We start from the raw sequence: 23,902 nt of genomic DNA, 5'->3' as shown, positions 1-23,902 counted from the left end.
TGTCAATAACCTCAGATATGCAGATGACACCACCCTTATGGCAGAAAGTGAAGAGGAACTAAAAAGCCTCTTGATGAAGGTGAAAGAGGAGAGTGAAAAAGTTGGCTTGAAGCTCAACATTCAGAAAACGAAGATCATGGCATCTGGTCCCATCACTTCATGGCAAAAAGATGGGGAAACAGTGTCAGACTTTATTTTTCGGGGCTCCAAAATGACTGCAGATGGTGACTGCAGCCATGAAATTAAGACACTTGACTCCTTGGAAGGAAAGTTATGACCAACCTAGATAGCATATTCAAAAGCAGAGATATTACTTTAACAACAAAGGTCTCTCTAGTCAAGGCTATGGTTTTTCCAGTGGTCATGTATGGATGTGAGAGTTGGACTGTGAAGAAGGCTGAGCGCCAAAGCATTGATGCTTTTGAACTGTGGTGTTGGAGAAGACTCTTGAGAGTCCCTTGGACTGCAAGGAGATCCAACCTGTCCATCCTAAAGGAGATTAGTCCTGGGTATTCATTGAAAGAACTGATGCTGAGGCTGAAACTCCAATACTTTGGCCACGTGATGCGAAGAGTTGACTCATTGGAAAAGACCCTGATGCTGGGAAGGATTGGGGGCAGGAGAAGAAGGGGACGACAGAGGATGAGACGGCTGGATGGCATCACCGACTCGATGCACATGAGTTTGGGTGAACTCCAGGAGTTGGTGATGGACAGGGAGGCCTGGCGTGCTGCGATTCATGGAGTCACAAAGAGTCGGACACGACTGAGCCACTGAACTAAACTGAACTGAGACGACATAAGTTGGATTGCATGTTTTCATCCATCTGCCAATCTCTGTCTTTTAATTGGAAAGTTTAATCTGTTTACATATGAAGTAATTACTGATAACGAAGGACTTCTATTGTTGTGCGATTTGTTTTCTGTATAACTTACAGCTTTTGTGTCCCTCATCTCTTGCATTAGTGTCCTTTTTTGTGTTTAGTTGATTTCTTTGTGTAGTAAAATGTTTACATTTCTTTCTCATTTCAGTTTGTGTCTATTCTATAGCTGTTTTCTTAGTTGTTACCATGGAAGTTACACTTAACATCCCAAAGTTACAACACTTTAACTTGAATTTTATAGAGGTTTAACTTTAGTAGCGGACAAACTGCTACTTTACAGCACCGACCCCACTCCTGTTGGTTGTTGATGTCACAAAACTACATCTTAAACATTATGTGCCTGGAAACATAAACTAATATTTCTTTTCAAAGCATTAGTCTCTTAAATTATAAAGAAAACAAGATTTGGAATTACAGGTCAAAGTTACAGTAATATTAGCGTAAACTAATAATTGTTCTTTTTTCTTTAAATGTATTGGTCTCTTAAACTATATAGAAAACAAAAAGCTATTGCTGCCACAATACTGGCTTTTATAACTGGCCATTTATTTGCTTTTACTGAGCTCTTAGTTTCTCCACATGGCTTCGAGGTAGTGTCTAGTGTCCTTTTATTTTACCTTGCAGGACTCCCTTAAACACTTTCTGCAATGCAGGCCTAGTAGGCCCAGATTTCCCAGCTTTTTTAATCTGGGAATATCCTGATTTCTCCATCACTTCTGAAGGGGAGTTTTGCCAGATACCATATTCTTTTTTCTTTTTTTTTAAGTAAGACATCTAATGTATTTTTAAAATTGATTTATTAATTTATTGTTGTGTTGATTTCTGCCATACATCTACATCAATCAGCCACAGGTTTAATTCCCCAACCAGGGATTGAACCCATGACCCCTGCAGTGGAAGTATAAAATCTTAACCACTGGACTGTCCCTTTAATGTCCTAATCTTTAATGTCTGGCTCCCAACGGAAAAAGCAAAAAAGAAGAGGGGGTTGAAAAGGGCACCAGCCTTTTAAATCCCCTGGAAGTCACTTCAGTTGAAGGGAGTAGAGCTTGCAACAGCAGTCAGTTCAGTTCAGTCACTCAGTCGTGTCCAGCTCTTTGCGACCCCATGTACCACAGCATGCCAGACCGCCCTGTCCATCACCAACTCCGGGAGTCTGCCCAAATCCATGTCCATTGAGTCGGTGATGCCATCTAACCATCTCATCTTCTGTCGTCCCCTTCTCCTCCTGCCCTCAATCTTTCCCAGCATCAGGGTCTTTTCAAATGAGTCAACTCTTCGCATCAGGTGGCCAAAGTATTGGAGTTTCAGCTTCAGCATCAGTCCTTCCAATGAAGGCCCAGGACTGATCTCCTTTAGGATGGACTGGTTGGATCTCCTTGCAGTCCAAGGGACTCTCAAGAGTCTTCTCCAACACCACAGTTCAAAAGCATCAATACTTCGGCACTCAGCTTTCTTTATAGTCCAACTCTCACATCCATACGTGACCACTGGAAAAACCATAACCTTGACTATATGGACCTTTGTTGACAGAGTAATGTCTCTGCTTTTCAATACGTTGTCTGTAGGTTGGTCATAACTTTCCTTCCAAGGAGTAAGTGTCTTTTAATTTCATGGCTGCAGTCATCATCTGCCGTGATTTTGGAGCCCAAAAAAATAGTCTTCCACCGTTTCCCCTTGTATTTGCCATGAAGTGATGGGATCAGATGATCTTAGTTTTCTGAATGTTGAGCTTCAAACCAACTTTTTCACTCATCAAGAGGCTCTTTAGTTCTTTGGTTTCTGCCATAAGGGTGGTGTCATCTGCATATCTGAGGTTATTGATATTTCTCCCAGCAATCTTGATTCCAGCTTGTGCTTTCTCCAGTCCAGCGTTTCTCATGATGTACTCTGCATAGAAGGTAAATAAGCAGGGTGACAATATATAGCCTTGATGTACTCCTTTTCCTATTTGGAACCAGTCTGCTTGCAACAGTAGGGGAGGTGAAATATCAGTGTCTGCCTGCCTCTCTATTTGCACTGTGGTCAGAAGCAGCAAACAGAGCTCGTATCTTTGAAAGACCCAAGGTTCTTTATGCCACCCCTGCTGTCTCCTCGACACCGGGGGCGTGTAAACTGCTCCAGGAACACGTGCAGGCTGCCTTCCAGGTGGCTAGGAGGGAGAAGGAGATAGCTGCCACTGCACTGGGGCCTGAAATGGACCAAAATTATCCACAGTTTATGTTGCAAGTTTTCCTCTGGAAGTTGTAAGGCTTTAGCAGACCCCAGCGTTCCAAAAGAGTTCCATGTTGCACAGATTCTGCGAAGTAATTGTCGTCTAGTTGACGAGACAGAATTCTGGTGTTTTAAATCTGCTGTTCTACACACAGACGTGTACAGTTTTTTAAAAAGGAATTTATTTTTTAGAGCAGTTTTGGTCCACAACAGAATTGAGAGGAATGTACAGAGATTTCCCATGTACCTCCTGCTCCCACACAGGCGTGGCCTCCCCTGTTACCTGTACCACTCGCCAGAATGATGTGTTACCAGGGATAAACCTACGATGACACATCCTAGTCACCCCAGCCCACAGTTTACCTTAGGGTTCACTCTTGCTGTACCTTCTTTGGGTATGTATTTCCACAAATGTGAATGACTTCAGCCCATGATTGCAGTGTGGACAGCGTGTTTTCACTGCCCTGAAAGTCCTCTGTGCGGCCTGTCCGTCCCTCCCCACCCCAGTCATTGATAACCACTGTTGCTTTTACTGTCTGCACAGTTTGGCCTTTTCCAGAATATGGTAAATTGTAATACAGAGTGTAGACTTTCTAGATTGCCTTCTAAATGTGTAACACACATTTAAGTTTCTTTTATGTCTTTTTCATGGCTTGATAGATCATTTCTTTTTAGTGTAGAATAATACCACGTTGTCTGGATATGCCAGTCCATTCACCCACTGCAGGACATCTTGGTTGCTTCCAAGTTTTAGCAGTTACGAAGCCAAAAACATTGCTCTAAACATGCACCTGCAGGTTTTTGTGTGGACGTTTTCAGCTCATTTGGGAGAATACTAAGGAATACTTGGGTCATGTGGTCAGTGTGTTTAGTTTGGGGAGAGGCCACCAAACTGTCTTCCAAAACAGCTGTGCTGTTGTGCGTTCCCACCAGCAATGCAAGCGAGCTCCTGAGTCTCCATGTCCTTGCTAACCTCTGGTCTTGTCAGAGTCCAGACCTTGGCCATGCTAATAGGTATGTTGTGGTATCTCATTGTCGTCTCATTTTGCATTTCCCTGATGATGTATGGTATGGATCTTTTTCTCATATGCTTATTAGCCATTTGTGTATGTTTTTGGTCAGGTGTCTATTAAGGTCTTTAGCCTATTTGTTTTAAATAGTGTTGTTTATTTTCTCCTTGTTTCGTTTGAAGAGCTCTTTGTGTATTTTGGGTAACAGTACCTTAAAATCAAATGTGTATGTTGCACATGTGTTTTCCAGGCTACGGCTTGTCATCTGATTCTCTTGACACTGTCTTTTGTAGGGCAGAGGTTTGTAATTTTATTGAAGTCCAGCTTATCAGTTATTCCTTTCACGGATTATTTCTTCGATATTTTATCTTGAAAAGGCATCGCCACACGCAGGGCGTCCATGTTTCCTCCCGTGTTAACTCCTAGGAGTTTCCTGGTTTTGCGTTTTACCCTTTGCTCCTCCAGGGTATACTCTTCCTCTTGCCTGTCTGCTCCTGCCTCAGCTGCTACTAAGGCTGAGTGCAGCTGTTCCGTCTTTGCCTCAGCTCTTTACTTCCATATGTTTCTTCGTTTAACCAGTTCCATCATCTGTCTGCTGTAGACCCTCTTCTTAGAGCAATAGAGGTAGGGAATCAAGGAAATAAAGACGAAGAAGTAATACTCTGATTCAGGCCTAGTGTAGCTGCTGCTTGGGGTCATCTTCCTGTTAACATTTGTAGCATTTGATTGAAATGACAAAAACTCAGGCTTAGTAATCTCAATTAGTAATTGAGATTCTTCTGTAATGAAAGTATAAACTATAAGCACACCAGTACAGCCAGCTCAGAAATGTTAAGCAAGTCTCTTTAAGAGGTCTTCACATGTGAATTTCAAATCTTCTGGACTCCAAGGCAGGCTTAGACCCTCTCTGAAGGAAGAAGCTGCCAAGTGAAGCTCTCTACACCAGAATTTCCCACAAAAAAGACAAACTGCAAAGCTGGCAAAGAGGGTTTATATTTGCTACACCAGTTACTGCTGTCTGAAAAGGACCTGAAGGAAGCATCCTCCTTTGTGATGGGAGATGCCTTTGATGGGACCTTGGCTTTTTTAGACATTCCCAAGTTTGGGAGATTTTGATTTGCTGTTCCTGTGAAACCACTTTCCCTACCCCTCTCTTCTTTTTCATAGCTTGAGACAGCAGCCACAAGGGTCCCCACTGCCATCCCTGCGCCATGGCTGAAGGAGCACGTGTGTTTTCTTTTGAAGCTCATGCTGCAGCAGTGTAGCACCCAGTATGAGCTGGGGAGGCTCTTACAGCTGTTTGTTGGAATAGAGCATCTCTTCTCTGATGGTAAGCCAGTCCTTGCATTTAACTTGCTGCTAGAAGTTAGCATACTTAATCTTGAACATAGTTTAGAAGAGCATTCAGGAAGTTAAAACGCATGTGATCTAAAACATTGTAGGCAAGAACGTGGTGTGAAGAAGAGGTGACAGGAAACTTCACCCAAGGTTAAAGCATTTAAAACAGCACAACAGGGCGGGACGCAGCTAACGCGACTCTCCGGATTCTGGGCCAACAGCCAGGCTTCCCCGCCGCCGGCCTGCCCTGTCACTGCTTCTCTTTTCTCTGACGAGTGACCTTAATGTGTCGTCGTTGCTCAAGGTCACCAACTTGTTTCAGGGATGCCTAAATCATTTTGAAGGTTTTAAGAGACAAATTGTGCGGATTTTTTGCAGATTCCTCTAGACATTGGCAGTCTCTAAGCTTATTGCTGATTGAATGAAACTAGTATTCCCTTATTTTCTTTTCTACTTTTTGAGAATTTCAAGTTTTTGTTGAGCGGTAATGTTACTCTTTTACACTAGATCCTAGTATTTTTCCACTCCCAGGGTTGGTTATTTTATCACATTTAAACTCACAGATGTTCAACCGGAAGCTCGCATTTGCACAGAACAGTGCTAGAATACCTGGGCTTCGTGCCAGTCTTGTAGGCTGTGCGAGCTTGAAGGAAAGAGGGGGTGTTTCCAACATGTATTATATACGAGCTACTTGTCAGTTACTGTGTAGATCCTTTTAGTATATTGTCATTGGTCTATAGTAACTTTAATTTTTTTCAGAAATGAATTTCCTGTTTTCTTGCCAAAGTACCATATCTTAAAAGATAACAAAGATTGTCTGTGTTGTTAACCATTACCATAATGTCTTATTCACATAATTACATTGTTAGTTTTATATAATATTTTTATGTGTATACCATGTATGTGCTTAGAGAAAAGAAATATGTTTTTTTTTTTTTTTTAACTTACATTATATATCATGCCAGCATAGAAAGCCAGCACACCCATACTGGTGGTTATTACACAAGGTGTCTCCGTCCCTGGAATTAGCTACATCCCAGCACAGCCCAGCAGGTGACAGGGGGAGCAGGCCCTGTGGAATGGTTTACATGCCCCCTCTTTATCACAGGGCAGACGGAGGCTCTGTGTTACTCTATCTGAGAGTAGGCACAAACCGAACCACATAAATTATTGGCAGAGAATTCCTAGTGTTACTCAGGATAAGAATTTCTAGGGCAGATAAATATTGTATCATTTCACTTACATGTGGAGTCTAAAGAGTGAATGGACAAGCAGAACAAAACAGAAGCAGACTCACAGGTGCCAAGAACAGACTGGTAGTTGCCGGAGGGAGGAGGGTGAGGGGATGGGCAGAGTAAGAAGAGGACTGAGAGGCACACACTCCCAGTTATAAAGGAAATGAGCCACAGGAGGCACTGGACAGCCTAGGGAATATAGTCAGTAAACGTGTAATAACTTTGTGTGGTGGCAGATAGTTACTGGATGTATCGTGGTAATTATTTTGTAATGTTCAGAAATGTCAGGGGCTTCCCTGGTGACTCACTGGTTAAGAATCCACCTGCCAATGCAGGAGACATGGGTTCGATCCCTGATCCAGGAAGATCCCACATGCTGGAGAGCAGCTAAGCCCGTGTGCCACGACTGTTGAGCCTGTGCTCCAGAGCCCACGTGCCACAGCTTCTGAAGCCCGCATACCCTAAAGCATCCACTCATGTAACAGAGAAGCCACCTCAGGGGAAGCCTGCACCCCGCAACCAAGAGAAGACCCTGCTTGCCACAATTAGAGAAGAACCCATGTGGCAACAGAGATATAGCACAACCAAAAATAACTAACTAAATAAAAGAATTTAAATAATAAAGGTTAAAAAAAATATCGAATCACTGTGTTGTACACCTGAAACTGACATAATGTTGTAAGTCAATTATCGTTGGATTAACATTTCCTGGGGACATCACGAATTGCTTAGCTGGGTCTCCTTGGTGGACTGCATTAGGCAGATGTCTGGGAGAGCACACGGTGCTCCGTTCTGAATGCCAGGGAACCACATTAGAGTTCTGGCTATTGTCGAGCTGTCCTGCAGGTTATGTATGTTGATCCACATGATGCTTAACGTAAATGAATGAGTGAACAATCATAAAAAGAGATTTAAGTTAGAAAAATCTGGGAAGAGATGGAACTAACCTGAAAGGCCAAATCTTCCCAAGGTTAACTGAGTTGCTACTACAAAGTAGGCCACCAGCTTCTGCCTGGTGTGTAAAGGTAGAGTGCATGTGCTAATCTCTAATAGTTCTTACTACATAGGAGCTGCCTTTGGCTTCCTCTGCCAGCCAAGCAGAGTGGAGAAATAGGTTGTTGTTTTCCCTTTAAGCACAGTATTAGGTTAAATACACACATTCTCCCCTCATATTTAGTTGCTCTTGAAATGGCCATATCGGTATTTTGCTTCTATTTTTTAATATTTCATTTTATTTTAATGCTTATATCTGCTTCTGTTTGGCACAGGTCCAGATGTGAAGAAGCTGTGTGTCCTTAGTCAGATTTTGAAGGATACACCCATAGCCATTAATCGTGCAATCATTACTAGCTACAGCCTTGAGAATTTTCAGCGTGAATGTAGGTCAGTTTTGGAAAAACTGGAGACAGACGGACTCTTTGCTTTGGCCAGGAGGGTAGCAGAACTAGCTGGGCTACCTGTGGACGACTTGGTAATTGAAGAGGTATCATTAGTCTTTTAAGTTTTTTAAAAACTGAGCTTTTTGAACCAGCATTATTTGGAGAATTCAGTGAAATATGTGACTTATCAGAGATTATAGTTTTTCACTTTTGACACACAGATTACTTTCAGAAATGGATGAGCCTGCAGTGCCCATTTTTGAGGAATGTTTGCTTTAATATAAAGTTAGCTTACAGGACATGCTTCAACTATATTGAATAGAATTAAATATAGTGTGGCTTCCTCTTGAACTTCATTCAATTAGATAAGTTTAGAATTGTTTTTCATATTTTAACTTTCCATGTAAAACTTCCAGGATCATCTGTAGCCAAGTCCCATGTTCTCTAGTTTGATTTGGATTCTTACAAGTAGGGAGCATTAACATTTATGATACTTCTTTATCTAGGAAAAGCTAAGAATTGCTTTGCTCAATTTCACAGATAACACAGGAAATGCAGACCTTAAAGCACATTGACCAGTGGTCCCTGAAACAAGCACGAATTGACTTCTGGAAAAAATGTCATGAGAATTTTAAGAAAAATTCCGTTTCCAGCAGAGCAGCTTCTTCTTTTTTCTCAGCCCAGGCCCTGTGGGCAGGTGAGTGCCCCGCTGCAGGGGGTCCCAGCAGCTCCGAGGAGCGCCACCTGCTGCTCACGCTGGCAGGGCACTGGCTCGCCCGGGAGGACCCCGTGCCTTTGGAGGACCTGGAGGGCCTGGAGAAGCAGATCTGGCTCTGCCGTGTCGCCCAGCACACCCTCAGGGGGAGCCAGGAGGAAGGAGGGCCCAGAGCGCCTCAGCAGGCCTCAGCTGGAGGTGAACTTTCCTTTGATGGCTTAGCCAGTGAGTTTTCATTCTCTAACTTGGCTGTTCTGAACACATCAAAATACTTAGAACTTACTGGCTTTCCATCCAGAGATATTTGTGACAATGAACTGAACTGGAAGGAGCAGGCATCCCTTAACTGTTTGATCGGGCGCCTGCTGGATGACGGCTGCGTGCACGAAGCAAGCCGAGCGTGCCGGTATTTTCGTTTCTATCACCAAGACGTCGCCTTGGTGTTGCACTGCAGAGCTCTGGCTTCAGGGGAGGCTAGTGTGGACGACCTGCACCCGGAGATCCTCGCGCTCTTACGAAGTACTGAGCTTCCTGAGGAAGAAGAGGAAGCTGGTATCCCCCTAAGGAAAGTCCAGAGCAGTAAGTGAAGGTCATGCTGCTGCCTCCTGTGAGGTGCCATTTGGCATTCTCTCCAGGTAGAAAGAGACTTTTGACACACCAGTTACACAAAGTTAAGGGTAATCCATAAACTAGGTAATTAACTACTCAATGAAGTAGAAACACCTGTATCTTTAATTAGCTATGTAGCAAGATTAGAGGGAATCTATCTGATTTACAGTTAATTCACTGAAATTTACTCTATGTAAATAATCATGTTTCCAATTGTACATGATCACATTTAGAATTATGGGTGATTTTTTACATTAAGCTTAAATTCTGTGATCTTGCTAAAGTCACTTATCCTAAGAGTTTTCTTGTAGATTCCTTGGGATTTTCTATGGAGACAGTCATATCTGCAAACAGAAGCGGTTCTATTTCCTTCTTTCCAATCTCTTTACCTTATTAATTATTCTTGATTTATTGTACTAGCAAGGACTTCCATCCTTGCCTTGTTACTGGTCTTAAGGAGGAGGCGTTTAGCCTTTCATCATTAAGTATTAGATTAAGATTTTTGAAGATACCTTTGTCGTGTTGAGGGAGTTCTATTCCTAATTTGCTGAGCCTTTTTATCATGAATCATTGTTGAATTTTGTCTTTTTTTCCTTCATCCATTGGTATGATTGTGATTTCTTCTTCTCTAGACTAGTAGTACAGTGCGTGTGTGTGATAAGTCACTTCAGTCCTGTCCGACTCTTTGCAGCCCTAGGGACTGTAGCTCACCAGGCTCCTCTGTTCATGGGGATTCTTCAGCCAAGAATACTGGAGTGGGTTGCCGTGTCCTCCTCCAGGGGATCTTCCTGACCCAGGGATTGAAACCATCCATGTCTCACATCTCCTGCCTTGGCAGGCAGATTCTTCATCACTGGCAGCACCTGGGAAGCCCCAGTAATACAGTAGATTACATTAATTGATTTTTTAAAATACTGAACCAGCTTTTTGTATTCCTAGGGAAAAGCTCACTTGGTTAGGGTACATTATTCTTTTTGATATATTACTGGAATCAGCTTACTTTGTTGAGAATGTTTACATTTATGTGCAAGAAGAATATTGATCTGTACTCTCCTTTTTCATACTCTCTTTGGTTTTTGCATCAGAGTAATGGCTGGATGGCATCACCCACTCGATGGACGTGAGTCTGAGTGAGCTCCAGGAGTTGGTGATGGACAGGGAGGCCTGGCGTGCCTCGATTCATGGGGTCGCAAAGAGTCGGACACGACTGAGTGACTGAACTGAATGCCAGTTTCATGAGTTGGAAAGTTTCCCTCCTCTTCTGTTTTCTAGAAAACTTTGTATGGAATTGGTGTTATTTCTTCTTCAAATGTTCAATAGAATTTAGCAGTAAAACCATCTAAACCTGGAGATTTTTGTTTTGGAAGATTTTTAACTACAAATTTAATTTATTTCATAGTTATATGACTAATCAGGTTATTATTATTTTTTTTTTATCTTGGGTGGGTTTTGGTAGTTTGTGTTTTTTGAGGAAACCTTCTTTTCTTGCCTTTGGGTTATTTTAACAGTTTTTAGTCTTCCATTTTAATTTGGGATTTTGACTATATAGCTTTGCATAGTTGTTTTTTTTTAATTGGTTGCTTTAAGGGTTGCATTAAACATTTGTAACTTTTCACAGTCTACTTAAAATCATGTTTTCTCACCTCAACTGCAGGTTAGAAACCTTGTGGGTCACTTTACTTCTATCCCTTTATGTCCAGGTTGCCTTATTATGTAACTCGTATGTACATTGAAAATATCATCAAACAGTGCTAATTTTTTTGTTTTCAACTGAAAAATGTTTTAACAGACTTGAGAATTTATTATTAGTATATTTACTCAGATATTTAGTCTTTTTTTTTTTTTTTTTTTTTTTTTTAATTTCTTAATCTTTTGGCCATAGTGCATGGCATATGGGAGCTTAGTTTCCTGACCAGGGATTGAACTTGTGCCCTTCTGCATTGGAAGTACAGAGTCCCTGCTGGACTGCCAGGGGAGTTCAGATATTTACAGTTTTTGTTGCTCTTCCTTCATTTCTGATGTGCCGAGTTTCCTTCTGGCTCGTTTTCCCATCTGTTTGAAGGACTGCCTATAGTAACTTTTTGAGAGTTGTCTGTTAGAAGCAGATTGTTTCAGTTTTTTTACTTCATCAGTTTTTTGTTCATCTGAGAATGTCTCTGTTACACCTTCAATTCCTGAAGGCTGATTTTTTGCTGGATATAGAACATTTACTCTTTTCTTTCCACACTTAAGTGTTCTGCCACTTCTTTTTGACCCGTGTGGTATTTGATAAATAATCTGCAGTCATCTGAATTGTTGTTCCCCTATAGACGATATATTTTTCTCTTGTGGCTCTCAATACTTTTTTTTTCTGTCTTTTCAGCAGTTTGATTTTTGGCCAGGAGGTGGTGTGGGTTATGCTGTTTGAGCTTCTTAAGCATGTAGGTTTATCAAATTTAGGTAGTTTTCGGACATCGTTTTTAAAAAGTTTTTATTCAGCACCATACTCATACTGCTCTCCTCCTGGGACTCCAGTGACATGACTCTTAGAATGTTACTGTCTCAAAAGTCCCCAAGGCTTTGTTCAGCTTTTTCAATTTTTCTTTCTCTATTCGTCTGTCTTCATTTTCACTGACTCTGGCATTTCTATTTTGTTAGTTTTTATTTCTGTGATTTTTAAATTTCAGTTCTAAAATTTCCTTTTTATTCCTTATACCTTTTATTTCTTTGCTAAGACTTTGTTTTTCTGTTTAAGTTGTGAGCATTCGTAACTGCTTGTTGGAACATTTGTAGTAGCGGTTTTAAAGTCTTTCAGGTAATTTCAGCAGTCACGTCATTTTAGTACTGAGTTTCAGCATTTCTTTTCTTACATGAGTTGTGCTTGTCCTGTATTTTTGTATGCTGAATAATTTTGTGTTGTATCTTGGATATTTTGAGTAGTATGTTATGAGATATTGGATCTTGTTTAAATCCTATGAAGAATGTTGATATATTTATAGCAGGCAATTGACCTGGCTAGGTTCAAACTACAAGTGCCAACCCACTTTTTGTGGGCTGTGGTTCTAACATCCATTTTCAGTTTCTTTGTGGTGCTATTCAGATCCATCCTGTGCGTGCCATCCTGTGCTCGGTCTGCAGCCTGAGTAGTGATCTGTCTGTTGATTCACTCCTCCGAGTCTTTGTTGGTCAGGACCAGATGCATAATGCAGAGCCAGGAATGGGTGACCCCTGATGTTTATGAACAGCTTTATTGTGTTGCGTTCCTCAGTCTCTCTCCCGGGCACTTGCTGGTTGCCTGCGGCTCCCCTCTTCAGTCTTCTGGCCAAAGCTGGAGTTCCCAGTTGCCCCATTCTGTCATACACTTTCCTAACTGCCTGCGTCTTGGGCCAGCCAACAGGCTAATGCGAAAAAAGAGCAGGGATTCACTCTGCCTGCTTAGGACCGAGCACTTCTGTTCTGAAAAGAAGGTCCCTTTCTGAATTTTGGCTCTTGCCAGCTACCGCTGCAGCCTGCCCACCACAGCTAAGGGGTTGCTTAGAGCCCAGAGATGATGGGTGCTCCTGGGAGTTCCCACTCCTTGAGCCTGTTCTAGAGGACGTCTCCTGAAGTACTCTTTCTCTCTGTGAGCCGCAGTGATGGGTTCTGGGTTTTAGGCAGCACTGCATTCAGTCTGGAGGTTACTAGCAGGGAGACAATGGAAGCACAGGTTATAGTCAACCCACCTGCTACTGTTGACTTTCCAGAGTCTTCATAGAGGGCTCCATGCCCTGGATCTAGGTTGTATGTTGAGTTCAGTGGGAGAGACCTAGAAATGGACACCCTAATGAAGGATTTTAAGTAGGGAAATAACATGGTCTGAGTTGCTTTTTATTTTTTTGTGTTTAAAGTATATTTTTTAAAAAATAAGATCTTAAATGCAAAAGTATTGTATTCTTGTATATTTTTTAAAAATATCTTAAATGCAAAAGTATTGTATTCTTAATGTAACAAATCACACAATACAGAAGTCATAAAGTAGAAAAGTGAAAGTTATTTACCCATTCAACACCGCCCCCACCGACTTCCCCAGAGCAGCATCTTGTCCCTGCGCGGTGTGTGTTTTTCTGTGTGTGTGGGCTTGCACGCGTGCGGACGTGCGTGCTGTCAGTACAGAGAGCGGAGCCTCGTTCTTCTAGTGGCCGCAGAGTACTGTATGAATGTATATGATTTTTTAACAATGGTTCACTGATACACACTTGAAATTTTTCAGTTTTGTTTTTGCTATTAGGAACAGTGTCATGTAAATATTCTTTCCTACTTTTTTCCCCTAATTGGAAACCCTTTATTAAACTGAAGTTTTATTGTAGGCTAAGAGCTTTTTTTAAATTATTTTTATTTTAAAGAGAAACCAGGAATGGCTTTTACTGTTACTGTGCCTTTAAGAGATCTATCAGATGATCCTTGATTTTTTTGATCTGCATTTTATAACACAAAGGACACCAAGTTTGCGAGGCTGAACTGGGAGCGGGGAGACTGGCAGCAGGAGACGGGAGCAGCTCTTAGATGCATGGGGTGAAGGCTGGACGCCAGGCAGTGACCACAGAGATGTTCTGAGATACAGTCAGGTAGACCTGTGACTGAGCTGATAGAAGGGGAAAGTGGGAGGGAATGTGTGTGGGGGAGAGTTTGGCAGGCATCTTTGATGGTCTTTAGTATATGTGTTAGGTGGCTTTGAGTCTTTTTTAGCCTATGAGACCTTCAAAGTATCCTGGGCTGGGGTTTCCTGGAAGAAGGCAATGACAGAAGGTAAGTGGGGCGTGAGCCCTGTTAGAAGTGGTCCCAGACCCGGGGGAGTCAGTGGGGCGCAGTGAAGGAAGCTGTGAGCAGAGAGGCAGAGTCGTGGGGGCCAAGGAGAGGCCTTGAAAGCCCCCCACAGACCTGTGTTTGCTTCCAGCTTCCAGTCTGGACAGTTGGTCGTTAGTGATGCTGCCCCCCGCGGACGAAGTGGTGACGAACCTGGAAACTCTGACAAGCAAGTGCCTCCACGGGAAGAACTACTGCCGGCAGGTCCTCTGTCTCTATGAGCTCGCCAAGGTGCGCGCCAGCGGGGCCTCCACGGGGAGCTGCCTCGGGGGGGTGGGGGGCAGTTGGGACGTTGCCCAGTCAGCTTGTCAGTGATGACCCTGACCTGGAGGGAGCGCTCTTGTCAGTGTGTTGGCCCCTGTAAGTCCACCCCCTGAACCATAGAGGGGAGCTCGCCACATGGGACAGAGCCCAAAATTTCAAGTTTTTAAAATAAACCTGAATGTAAAGACAGGAGCCAAAGCAGCCAGCAATTGTTTTGGCTTTGTGCTGATTGAGGGAGAAAAAGATTTGATTCTAAATGGAGTGGAAGACCGCGAGAGAAGCTAGCCGAGTGCTGAAAGCCCTGCCTTGGACAAAGCGCAGAGACGTCTTTGGAAATTAAGATTTCCTGCTGCCATGGGAACAGTAAAGAAGGGCTCTGCCTTTTATTTAGGCTTCATGACATTTGAAAAGCTCAATATTCAGTGAGAGAGAGTAAGTCACCTGATGATTTCTGAAGACAAACCTTTCTCTTGCTTGGATTCAGCTCATTGGCAAAGTGATAGAAGGGACTCGAAAAACAGGTTTCCTTCTCGTAAGCTTCCTGCTCAGGGTGAGGGATCTTGAAGCTCAGAAAACCACGGTGTCGGTCCACATCAGATTTTGGGAAGGGTGGTGTTCTGCTGCCTTTTGCCTGGCTCCTCATGATGGTGTGGATTGGCTCTGCCTCCCTCTCAGGAGCTGGGCTGTTCCTACGCAGACGTCGCTGCCCAGGATGGTGAGGCCGTGCTCCGGGCCATCTTGGCTTCTCAGCAGCCTAATCGATGCAAGCGAGCTCAAGCCTTCATCAGCACCCAGGGCCTCAGGCCAGACACGGTGGCTGAACTTGTGGCTGAAGAGGTGACCCGGGAGCTGCTGACACCGTTGGAGGGAACAGGTGCCCTACTCCCAGGCCTCCCTGGCCTTTCAGACCACACTCTCCAGCTCCCCACATTCAGGAATTGATTTATGTTCATGTATATCTTGTATGCTGTCCTGTATGCCAGGTTGCACTTGAAACACACTACATTTATTTTCTCCTTTAAAAATATTTATTTACTTGTTTATTTTTGGCCGTGTTGGGTCTTCATTGCTGCGTGCGGGCTTCAGAGCGCGAGGTCTCCTCTAGTTGGACGGCACGGGCTTCTCTTCATGGTGGCTTTTCTCTTGTTGCGGAACATGGGCTCTGGGCGCATGGGCTTCAGTATCACTGCACGTGGGCTCCGTAGTTGGAGCTAATGACTCGGCAGCTGTGATGCGTGCACAGGCTTAGCTGCCCCGTGGCGCATGGGGTCTCCCAGGACCAGGGGTCAGACCAGCGTCTGCTGCAGTGCGAGGTGGCTTCTTAACTGCTGGACGCCAGGGAGGCCCTGCATTAATTTCCCTGCTGTTGCTTTTTGTTCATTGCTTTAGGGTTACATTTAGAGTGACAGTGCCCTTCTCTGAGGGCATCTCGCCTGCAGCACTGGAGGGCAGCTGCCCGGGGAGCTCCCTCGGCGTGGCCTCCTGCCCTGGGGCTCCTGTCTTCCTCTGATCTCTCACACGGTCAAACTAGCACCTTTCTCCACATCTTCCGATACAGGACACAGGCAGGTGTTCGCCCCAGCAGAGGAGAGCCAGACGTTTCTTCAGCTGACTGCTTTGTGTCAAGACCGCACCTTGGTGGGCATGAAGCTGTTGGAGAAGATTTCCTCTGTTCCCCACGGGGAGCTGTCTTGCAGTGAGTTGTTGGCCATCTTCTTAAATGTTTTGGGCCCGAGCAGGTCACTGAGAAGTCTTCTGTTTGGATCCTTGTTCCTTGTCTGGATCCCTCCTCCTCCACTATTGTTTATAAGTTCTTAGTAGAGAGCCATAAGTTCAGTGAAGAAAAGTTAGAAAATACATATGGAAATGCAGCTCAAAATTTAAAATCACACCAAAAAGTAACCTTTTCCCATTTGGTATATTTAGCTTATTTTATTCTTACATTACCCTGCAAAATGGCTGCTAGTGTCCCCATTTTAGAAGAAGGAAACTGAAGCTTTAGAGAAGTTGATTAATTTCTAACCTATTATGTGACACAGCTGCCACTTGAACACTGCTGTGTGATCTCACAGCCTGCTCATTCTCAGTGTCGTTGTGCTCATTCAGTAGTGTGTGTCCCTCTCATCTTTTTCTGTGCAAGTCCATAGGTTTTCTTTTTTTTTTATGGCATTATACTGTGGATACTACTTATAATTATGAATATGCTATCATTAATATCTTTCCATGACACTGACTATTCTACATAATTTTTAATGGTTACACAGTATTTCTCTTACATGTAATTTTAAAAGGTATACCCTATTACAGGACCTGCAGATTGCTTATAATAGCTTCTGCTGGTTTAAACACTGTGACAGACCTGCTCACAGGCAGTCTGTGTGCACATCCATGATTACTTCTGTAAGAAAAATTCCTGATTCAGGAGTATGCCGTTTTTAACGCTTTCAGTTCACTTGCTCAATCATGTCCGGCTCTTTGTGACCCCATGGACTGCAGCACGCCAGGCCTCCCTGTCCGTCACCAACTCCCGGAGTTTACTGAAACTCATGTCAGTGATGCCATCCAGCCATCTCATCCTCTGTCATCCCCTTCTCCTCCTCCCCAAATCCCTCCCAGCTTCAGAATCTTTTCCATTAAGTCAGCTGTTCGCATCAGGTGGCCAAAGTATTGGAGTTTCAGCTTCAGCATCAGTCCTTCCAGTGAACACCCAGGACTGATCTCCTTTAGGACGGACTGGTTGGATCTCCTTGCAGTCCAAGGGACTCTCAAGAGTCTTCAACACCACAGTTCAAAAGCATCAATTCTTCAATGGCAACCCACTCCAGTACTCTTGCCTGGAAAATCCCATGGACGGAGGAGCCTGGTAGGCTGCGTCCATGGGGTCGCTAAGAGTTGGGCACGACTGAGCGACTTCACTTTCACTTTTCACTTTCATGCATTGGAGAAGGAAATGGCAACCCACTCCAGTGCTCTTGCCTGGAGAATCCCAGGGACAGAGGAGCCTGGTGGGCTGCCGTCTATGGGGTCACAGAGTCGGACACGACTGAAGCGACTTGGCAGCAGTAGCTTTCTTTATAGTCCAACCCTCACACCCATACACGACTACTGGATAAACCATAGCTTTGACTAGACAGACCTTTGGTGGCAAAGTAATGTCTATACACATATATATAATATGTAATGGATGTGTATATGTACACACAAAATATATACATTGCCAAATTTACTTCAGAAAAGAAAAATTCACTTCTCCCTCTTAAGCAGTGTTTGAGAGTATCGTTTTCTGGGATGCATTGAAAGGGAAAGTGTTAGTCACTCAGTCATGTTCGACAATTGATGAGCCCATGGACTGTAGCCCTCCAGGCTCCTCTGTCCACGGGATTCTCCAGGCAAGAACACTGGGGTGGGTTGCCACCGCTTCTCCAGGAGATCTTCCCAACCCAGGGATGGAACCTGGGTCTCCTGTATCTTAGGCAGATTCTTTACGTCTGAGCCACCAGGAAACGTTATACTCTGCAAATCTGATAGACGCACAAAAAAAGGCATCTTACTGATGTTTAGTGAACAAGTGAGATTTTAAGAGGTTGAACAGTTTTATTTTTAAAATAACCTGGGAATTCCCTGGCAGACCAGGGAGTTTGCTTTCACTGCCATAGGCCCAGGTTCAGTCAGGGAGCTAAGATCCTGCAAGCCATACGGACAACCAGAAAACAAGTACAAATTCTGCAGCTCCTGTCAGTCCAGTTCAGGAATATCTACTGAGTACTGACTGTGTGCCAGTTACTCTAAAAACCAGGACTATGGTGGACAAGTTAAACAGCAGTCCCGGAGCTCGCAGACTAGGGGTGTTGTACACAGTAAGCAGACCAATGGCGTCAAGAAGGGTTTGGAGAGGAAATGTGCAGACCAGGGCCTGAAGGACTAGGAGTGAGCAGGTCTGGGGAGCGCCCCGGGGGCGTGGGCCCTGTGCACACTTGGCACAGTGTGTGTAAGGCTGGGAACCCCTCTTCTGGCTTCCAGCACCACAGATACTTTCCTCTTTCCCTTTTAATTGTGTTCATAGTGATTGTGTGTAGTCGTTTTAAATTTGTGTCATCAAATCTTAATTGGAAAATCCATAGAAGGACCAAGCATCAGATAGCACTTGATGAGGCCCTGATGCCCCACTGGGCTGCAGAGCGTGCCCTCAGACTCACGTTGGCAGGCACTCCATCAGTGTGTGTGCAGGAAGTCTCTCCATCTTTAGAAAGCTAGGCGTCTTTGTCGTCACTGTTTTAGCCTTTTAGAAGCGCTGTCACTGTATGTGCGCCGTCTTTGAGGAGAGTTAACCCTGTGCTATCACTGAGAGAAAGACGGACTTCGTCAAGGGGCTGTCCCAGAGCTAGAACTGGTGCGGCCAGGGATCTCAGGACTGCTGAGAGCGCCTTCTCCAGAAGGCCCCATCACCCTCCGGCCAGGCGCAGAGCAAGACACCGGGTAGCCGGAGTGGACAGTCCTGTCTTAACATGTGCCCCCCCTACCCAGCCACAGAGCTGCTGATCCTGGCTCATCACTGCTTCACACTGACATGCCACATGGAGGGCATCATGCGTGTCCTGCAGGCCGCCCGGCTGCTCACCGACAACCACTTGGCCCCCAGTGAGGAGTACGGGCTGGTGGTAAGTCACCCCTGACCCTTGCCCCCATCCTGAGACCACCTTTGACAGGCAGGTGGGATGGAGGCCGTCTCTGAGCTGATGTCTCTTAGGGAATCTGCCCGTCCCGATACCGCTACCTACTTGGTAGCTGGCTGGGCAGCTCAACCTTCTGCTTCAGGTTTTGGTTTCTGTCAGAATCCGAGACAGCGCCAAAGGAACAGAAATCAGAGAGGATCGCTGCCATGCTCCAGGCTGTCGCACCCATTCACCCCAGGTTGTTCCCTTTTCCAGAGGGCTAAGACAGCAATCATTTTCCCTGCAAAACAAGGTTCAGACCCGCCTCTTGTATGTGAACTGAAAGGAGCTGACAAGTCAAGCTTCCCATACTTCCGCAAATTCTGTAGGCTTGAAACTGATCCAAGTGTCTGAGCAAGCCGTTGGGTGCTGTAATTAGGAGTATGGGGACAGAAGGGTGCCTGCCCAGGAGGATGGTCCTTTACCGTACGATAGTCATGTTTAGACAGCAGAGGAGAGGACAGCCAACGTGGGACCCGGAGGGGCGGGGAGACAGGCAGGAGGAGAGGAGGGAAGCCTGGCAGCCTGGCCATTAACCCTGCTTCCTGCCGGAGCCTGGTATGTGAAAGCAGCCAAGCTGTTGAGGAGGGGGTCTGGCTCAGAGAACTCCAAGCAGTGCTGATGCAAGCTGCCTTCTCTCTCTGCAGGTGCGCCTCCTCACTGGCATCGGAAGGTACAATGAGATGACATACATATTTGATTTGCTGCATAAAAAGCACTACTTTGAAGTGCTCATGAGGAAGAAGCTGGACCCTGTAGGTGTACAGTGTTTTTGAGCTGCTGTTCTACTGACACTCGGGAGTCTCAGGTTTTCTCAGAAATAATCCCAATCAGGGTGGACTTCTGGGATATGGAAGACGAGAACTAAGGACCTCCCTCAGACATACACCAAAACCAGTAGCTTAAGGTTCCAGAGCTCCAGCCAGGTCACAGATGCAGCTGATAGATGCAGAATAATGAAGAACAAGTCTCCTCACTTACTGTCCCAAGGCCTGCTTTGGCAGGGGCAAAACCCCTCCCTCCCTGGATTGACCTGCTTGGGCCCTTAGAGTGGAGAGTTTTCAAGGGACCATGAAAAAGTGTTCCTCAGAGCTGTTCAGACATGGGTGCCAAGCTCTGGGCCTAGAAAGCTGTGGAGCTGCTAACGATGACCAGGAAGGAGGCTGGGAAGCAAAGCCCTGACTCGCCAGACCTTGGGCCTCTGGGTTCTTGTCTGTCCTTAGACAAGCTGTGTGTCTGAGGCATGTCACCAGGCATACACTCTGAGAACCTGTTTCCAAGTCTCTCATTGGCTGATTATTGTTTCCACCCATTTCACTTCCCGGGGAGTGCAGTGGTTTAGGACACTGCTTCCCATACAGGGGGCACGGGTTTGATCCCAGATTAGGGAACTAAGATCCCGCATGCTGTGTAGCAGGGCCAAAAAATTTAAAACCTGGGTGCACTTTTGTTATCTGAGAACTTGGGCCGGCCGAGCAGGATTGAGAGACATATTTTTCTATGTGTTGTGCGGGTAGGAAGTAGCCTGCTTTTCTCAGTTAACAAGAAGCATTAAGAGAAGCAGAAAAACTCTCCTCAGTGTTGGGCTGGTTTCGGGACGAACCAGTCCAGTTAATAAGGAGAGGAGCAGGGACGCCTTTCAGGACTTTAAACCTGTTTTTGAGGCATTTTTGTTTCTGCATTGAAGCGTTCTTTTGTTTCCAATTATGAAAGTGATGCATGTTTAAGACATTCGCTTACTTCAGCAGCACATGTACTGAAAACTAGAATGATAGACATTAGCATGGCCCCTGCACAAGGATGACACAGAAATCTGTGAAGTATTCCGTATTAAAAAGAAAAAAAACACTTGGGAAACAGAACACGGAGAAAGCCTTGTGTGTCTAGCTGCTGTAGACAGTCACCGCTGACAGTCTGGTGCAGGCCCTTTGCACATGTACCCACAAGCATGTATACATGCGTGTTTACATGCGTGTATACATGTGTACATGTCTACATTTTTTACTAGACTTGTGTCATGCTGTGCAGATAGGGGATAGCCTGCATTTCTCAGTTTTCAAGTCAACGTTGGTTTTAATGGCTACATTAGCCTTTTTTGGCCATCTGGATCATTTCTAATTGTTTGGTATCATATATCCTCGTTATATCCATCTTAGCACTTTCCTCTGCTTACTTCTTGAGGGACAGAATTTAGAGTGGAATTGTGAAGGCTCATGCATGTATACATGTTGTTAAGGCTTTTCCTCTGACGGGGCTTACGGGTCACACTCCCAGCCGGCAGAGGGGATGTGCCCGTTTGCTTATGTTCGGGATAGCATAAACCTCTGTCTTCATTTGTGGCTCTCTTTTCCCTTTCCTTGGGAGTTTTTTGAGGAACTTTCAGAAGCGAAGGACTAGGTCAGTCCTCCCTGCTCTGCAGTGCCTGGTTGAGACCTTGGTATCCCTTTTTTTCTGGGCAGAGTGGCACCCTGAAGACGGCCCTGCTGGACTACATCAAGCGCTGCCGCCCTGGGGACAGCGAGAAGCACAACATGATCGCGCTGTGCTTCAGCATGTGCCGCGAGATCGGCGAAAACCACGAGGCAGCTGCCTGCATCCAACTGAAACTGATCGAGTCTCAGCCCTGGGGTAAGCAGAGGTCACAGCAGCACCCCCAGGGCAGTGCTGCTGGCCAGGGAAGGGTCTCAGGGCTAAGAACGCCAAGAAACCAGCAGACTAACACCCACCTCAGCCTCTTGACATTCATCCAGTGGGTCCCAGCGGGGCAGAAAGGAGGTGGAAGGCATTTACCCCTCTTATAGCCCGTGCGTCCAGAGGTGTCATCTGTCAGGAACCATTGTATGCTGAGGCTGTGGACGCCTGCCAGGACGTTTCAGAGAGGAGTGAACTAGACCGGGCAGTGAATCCCAGTCTGGCGTGTGTAGAGGGAGGGAGTGCACGAGTCTCACTTCACCTGAGTGAGACATACCTGCCTCCCTGTGGGTGTGAGCTGGGCTGTCTCTAGCCCACGCTGCTGCTGAGTGGGGAGAGAGTAGCCTGCTCTGGGAGCCAGACACAAGCACATTTGCTCCACTCCCTGCAGAGGACCGTGTCAAGGATGGGCAGCGACTGAAGCAGCTGCTGCTGAAGGCCCTGACTCTGATGCTGGACGCAGCAGAGAGTTATGCCAAGGTAATTGGGAGCCTTGGGGCTTGGTGTTGCAGGAGGAGTAAATTTGTTCCGCTGCTGGAGGGGTCGTAGGGGAGACGTCACAAAGTCTTTATCTGTGCCTACCTCCACCCTTACCCTCAGGACTCCTGCGTGCGCCAGGCCCTGCACTGTCACCGGCTCACCAAGTTGATAACGCTGCAGATTCACTTTCTGAACACTGGCCAGAACACGATGCTCATCAACCTGAGCCGCCACAGGCTGATGGACTGTATCACGGCGCTGCCTCGGTTCTACCAGGTGAGCGCGAAGCCCCACCAGTACTGCCGGCCTCGACTCTGCTGGTGTCCCTGTCACAGGGCCCTTCCCTGAAGGGCTCAGGTCGGCCAGCCCTGCCTCCGCTGTCTGACCCACCCAGCTGCCTTTGCACAATGGTGCTTCTCACCAGCATGCTATCTGGGCAGAGGCTGGAGACCAGCGAGACAGCATGCTGTCCCCTTTCTCCACACCGTTAAGCCTTTGCACTTTGACAGTTGAGGTTCAGGGGAACATCCCTGCTCGTGGTCCCATGAGCACCTCTGAGCCCAACGTTTTCCAGAATGCATGCACTTCTGGGTTAGCATAAAAAGCCAGGGCTTCGGGGAGGCTGGTTCCAGCCCTTTAACAAGGAGGGATAGTTATCAGGGAATCAGCCCTTTCACTGAACAGAGCTGAGTGAGAAAAATACTCTTTATCAGCAGTTCTTTTAAGTCATTGTGAAGATTAGAAACACTGAAAAAACGTATCTGGGGTGTCAGGGGAAGGGTAATATCAACCTTCCCACCAACCCTGGTAGACAGCCTTTGTCGTCGTCGCTGGCGGCCACACCTGCTCCAAGTGCAGTGTCGCGCTGCTCTCTGGGATCGTTTGCCTCCAGTGGTGTCCTCCCCTCCCTTCTTCCCCTCCACCCTTTTCAGGCTTCCATTGTGGCAGAGGCCTATGACTTTGTTCCTGACTGGGCTGAAATTCTCTATCAACAAGTGATTCTTAAAGGAGACTTTAATTACTTGGAAGAATTTAAGCAGCAAAGGTTATTAAGACCCAGTGTATTTGAAGAGATTTCAATAAAGTAAGTACTAAAATGCCTCTGCTTTGATGTCAGGCATGGGTAAGAATTTTATACCTAAGTATAGGTATAATATGTCTAACTAACCCCTTGGCTCAAGATGGCAAAGAGATGTCAAGAATATCCAGAGGGATAAGATCTTTTAACAGATTTATGCAGACGAATGAGAACAGCTTGCTTATGATGCTCTGTACCCAAAATGGGAGAACTACTCAGCTGGCCTGAGGTGCCAAAAACACTAAATATCAGAAGATCCCTTTGGAACAGGAAATTAAGGCCAGCATTAAGATACTTGTTTTTAATGAAATTTCATTGTTATCAAGCACTGACAGCGAGGACTATACTAGTACCCTAATTACTAGTCTGATTTCCTAGAGTCAAGCAGGTTCCTTTCTATAGATAGCGGTTAAGCATCAGAGCTGATAGCCCTCGCTCAAGATACAGTATCTTAAACCTGTACATTCTTGCTT

At 45.4% G+C, this 23,902-nt stretch overlaps 1 protein-coding gene across 1 annotated transcript in view; it reads left to right on the top strand.

Moving 5' to 3' along the window:
• SPG11 (spastic paraplegia 11 (autosomal recessive)) overlaps positions 1-23,902 on the top strand; it is a 76,407-nt gene that overhangs the window by 51,855 nt on the left and 650 nt on the right. Inside the window, exons 29-40 of the mRNA XM_010845189.1 lie at positions 5,275-5,437; positions 7,949-8,163; positions 8,600-9,353; positions 14,296-14,435; positions 15,144-15,342; positions 16,027-16,164; positions 18,993-19,126; positions 19,828-19,935; positions 21,640-21,808; positions 22,263-22,351; positions 22,472-22,627; positions 23,284-23,435. Coding sequence (XP_010843491.1) covers positions 5,275-5,437; positions 7,949-8,163; positions 8,600-9,353; positions 14,296-14,435; positions 15,144-15,342; positions 16,027-16,164; positions 18,993-19,126; positions 19,828-19,935; positions 21,640-21,808; positions 22,263-22,351; positions 22,472-22,627; positions 23,284-23,435 — 2,417 coding nt within the window. The remainder of the gene's footprint in view (positions 1-5,274; positions 5,438-7,948; positions 8,164-8,599; positions 9,354-14,295; positions 14,436-15,143; positions 15,343-16,026; positions 16,165-18,992; positions 19,127-19,827; positions 19,936-21,639; positions 21,809-22,262; positions 22,352-22,471; positions 22,628-23,283; positions 23,436-23,902) is intronic.

The sequence above is a fragment of the Bison bison genome, unplaced genomic scaffold, assembly GCF_000754665.1.
Source record: "Bison bison bison isolate TAMUID 2011002044 unplaced genomic scaffold, Bison_UMD1.0 scf7180017864213, whole genome shotgun sequence".
In the NCBI taxonomy this organism is placed as follows: Eukaryota; Metazoa; Chordata; class Mammalia; order Artiodactyla; family Bovidae; genus Bison; species Bison bison.
Note: the sequence above shows the minus strand (reverse complement) of the source record. Positions and strands in the feature narration are given on the sequence as shown.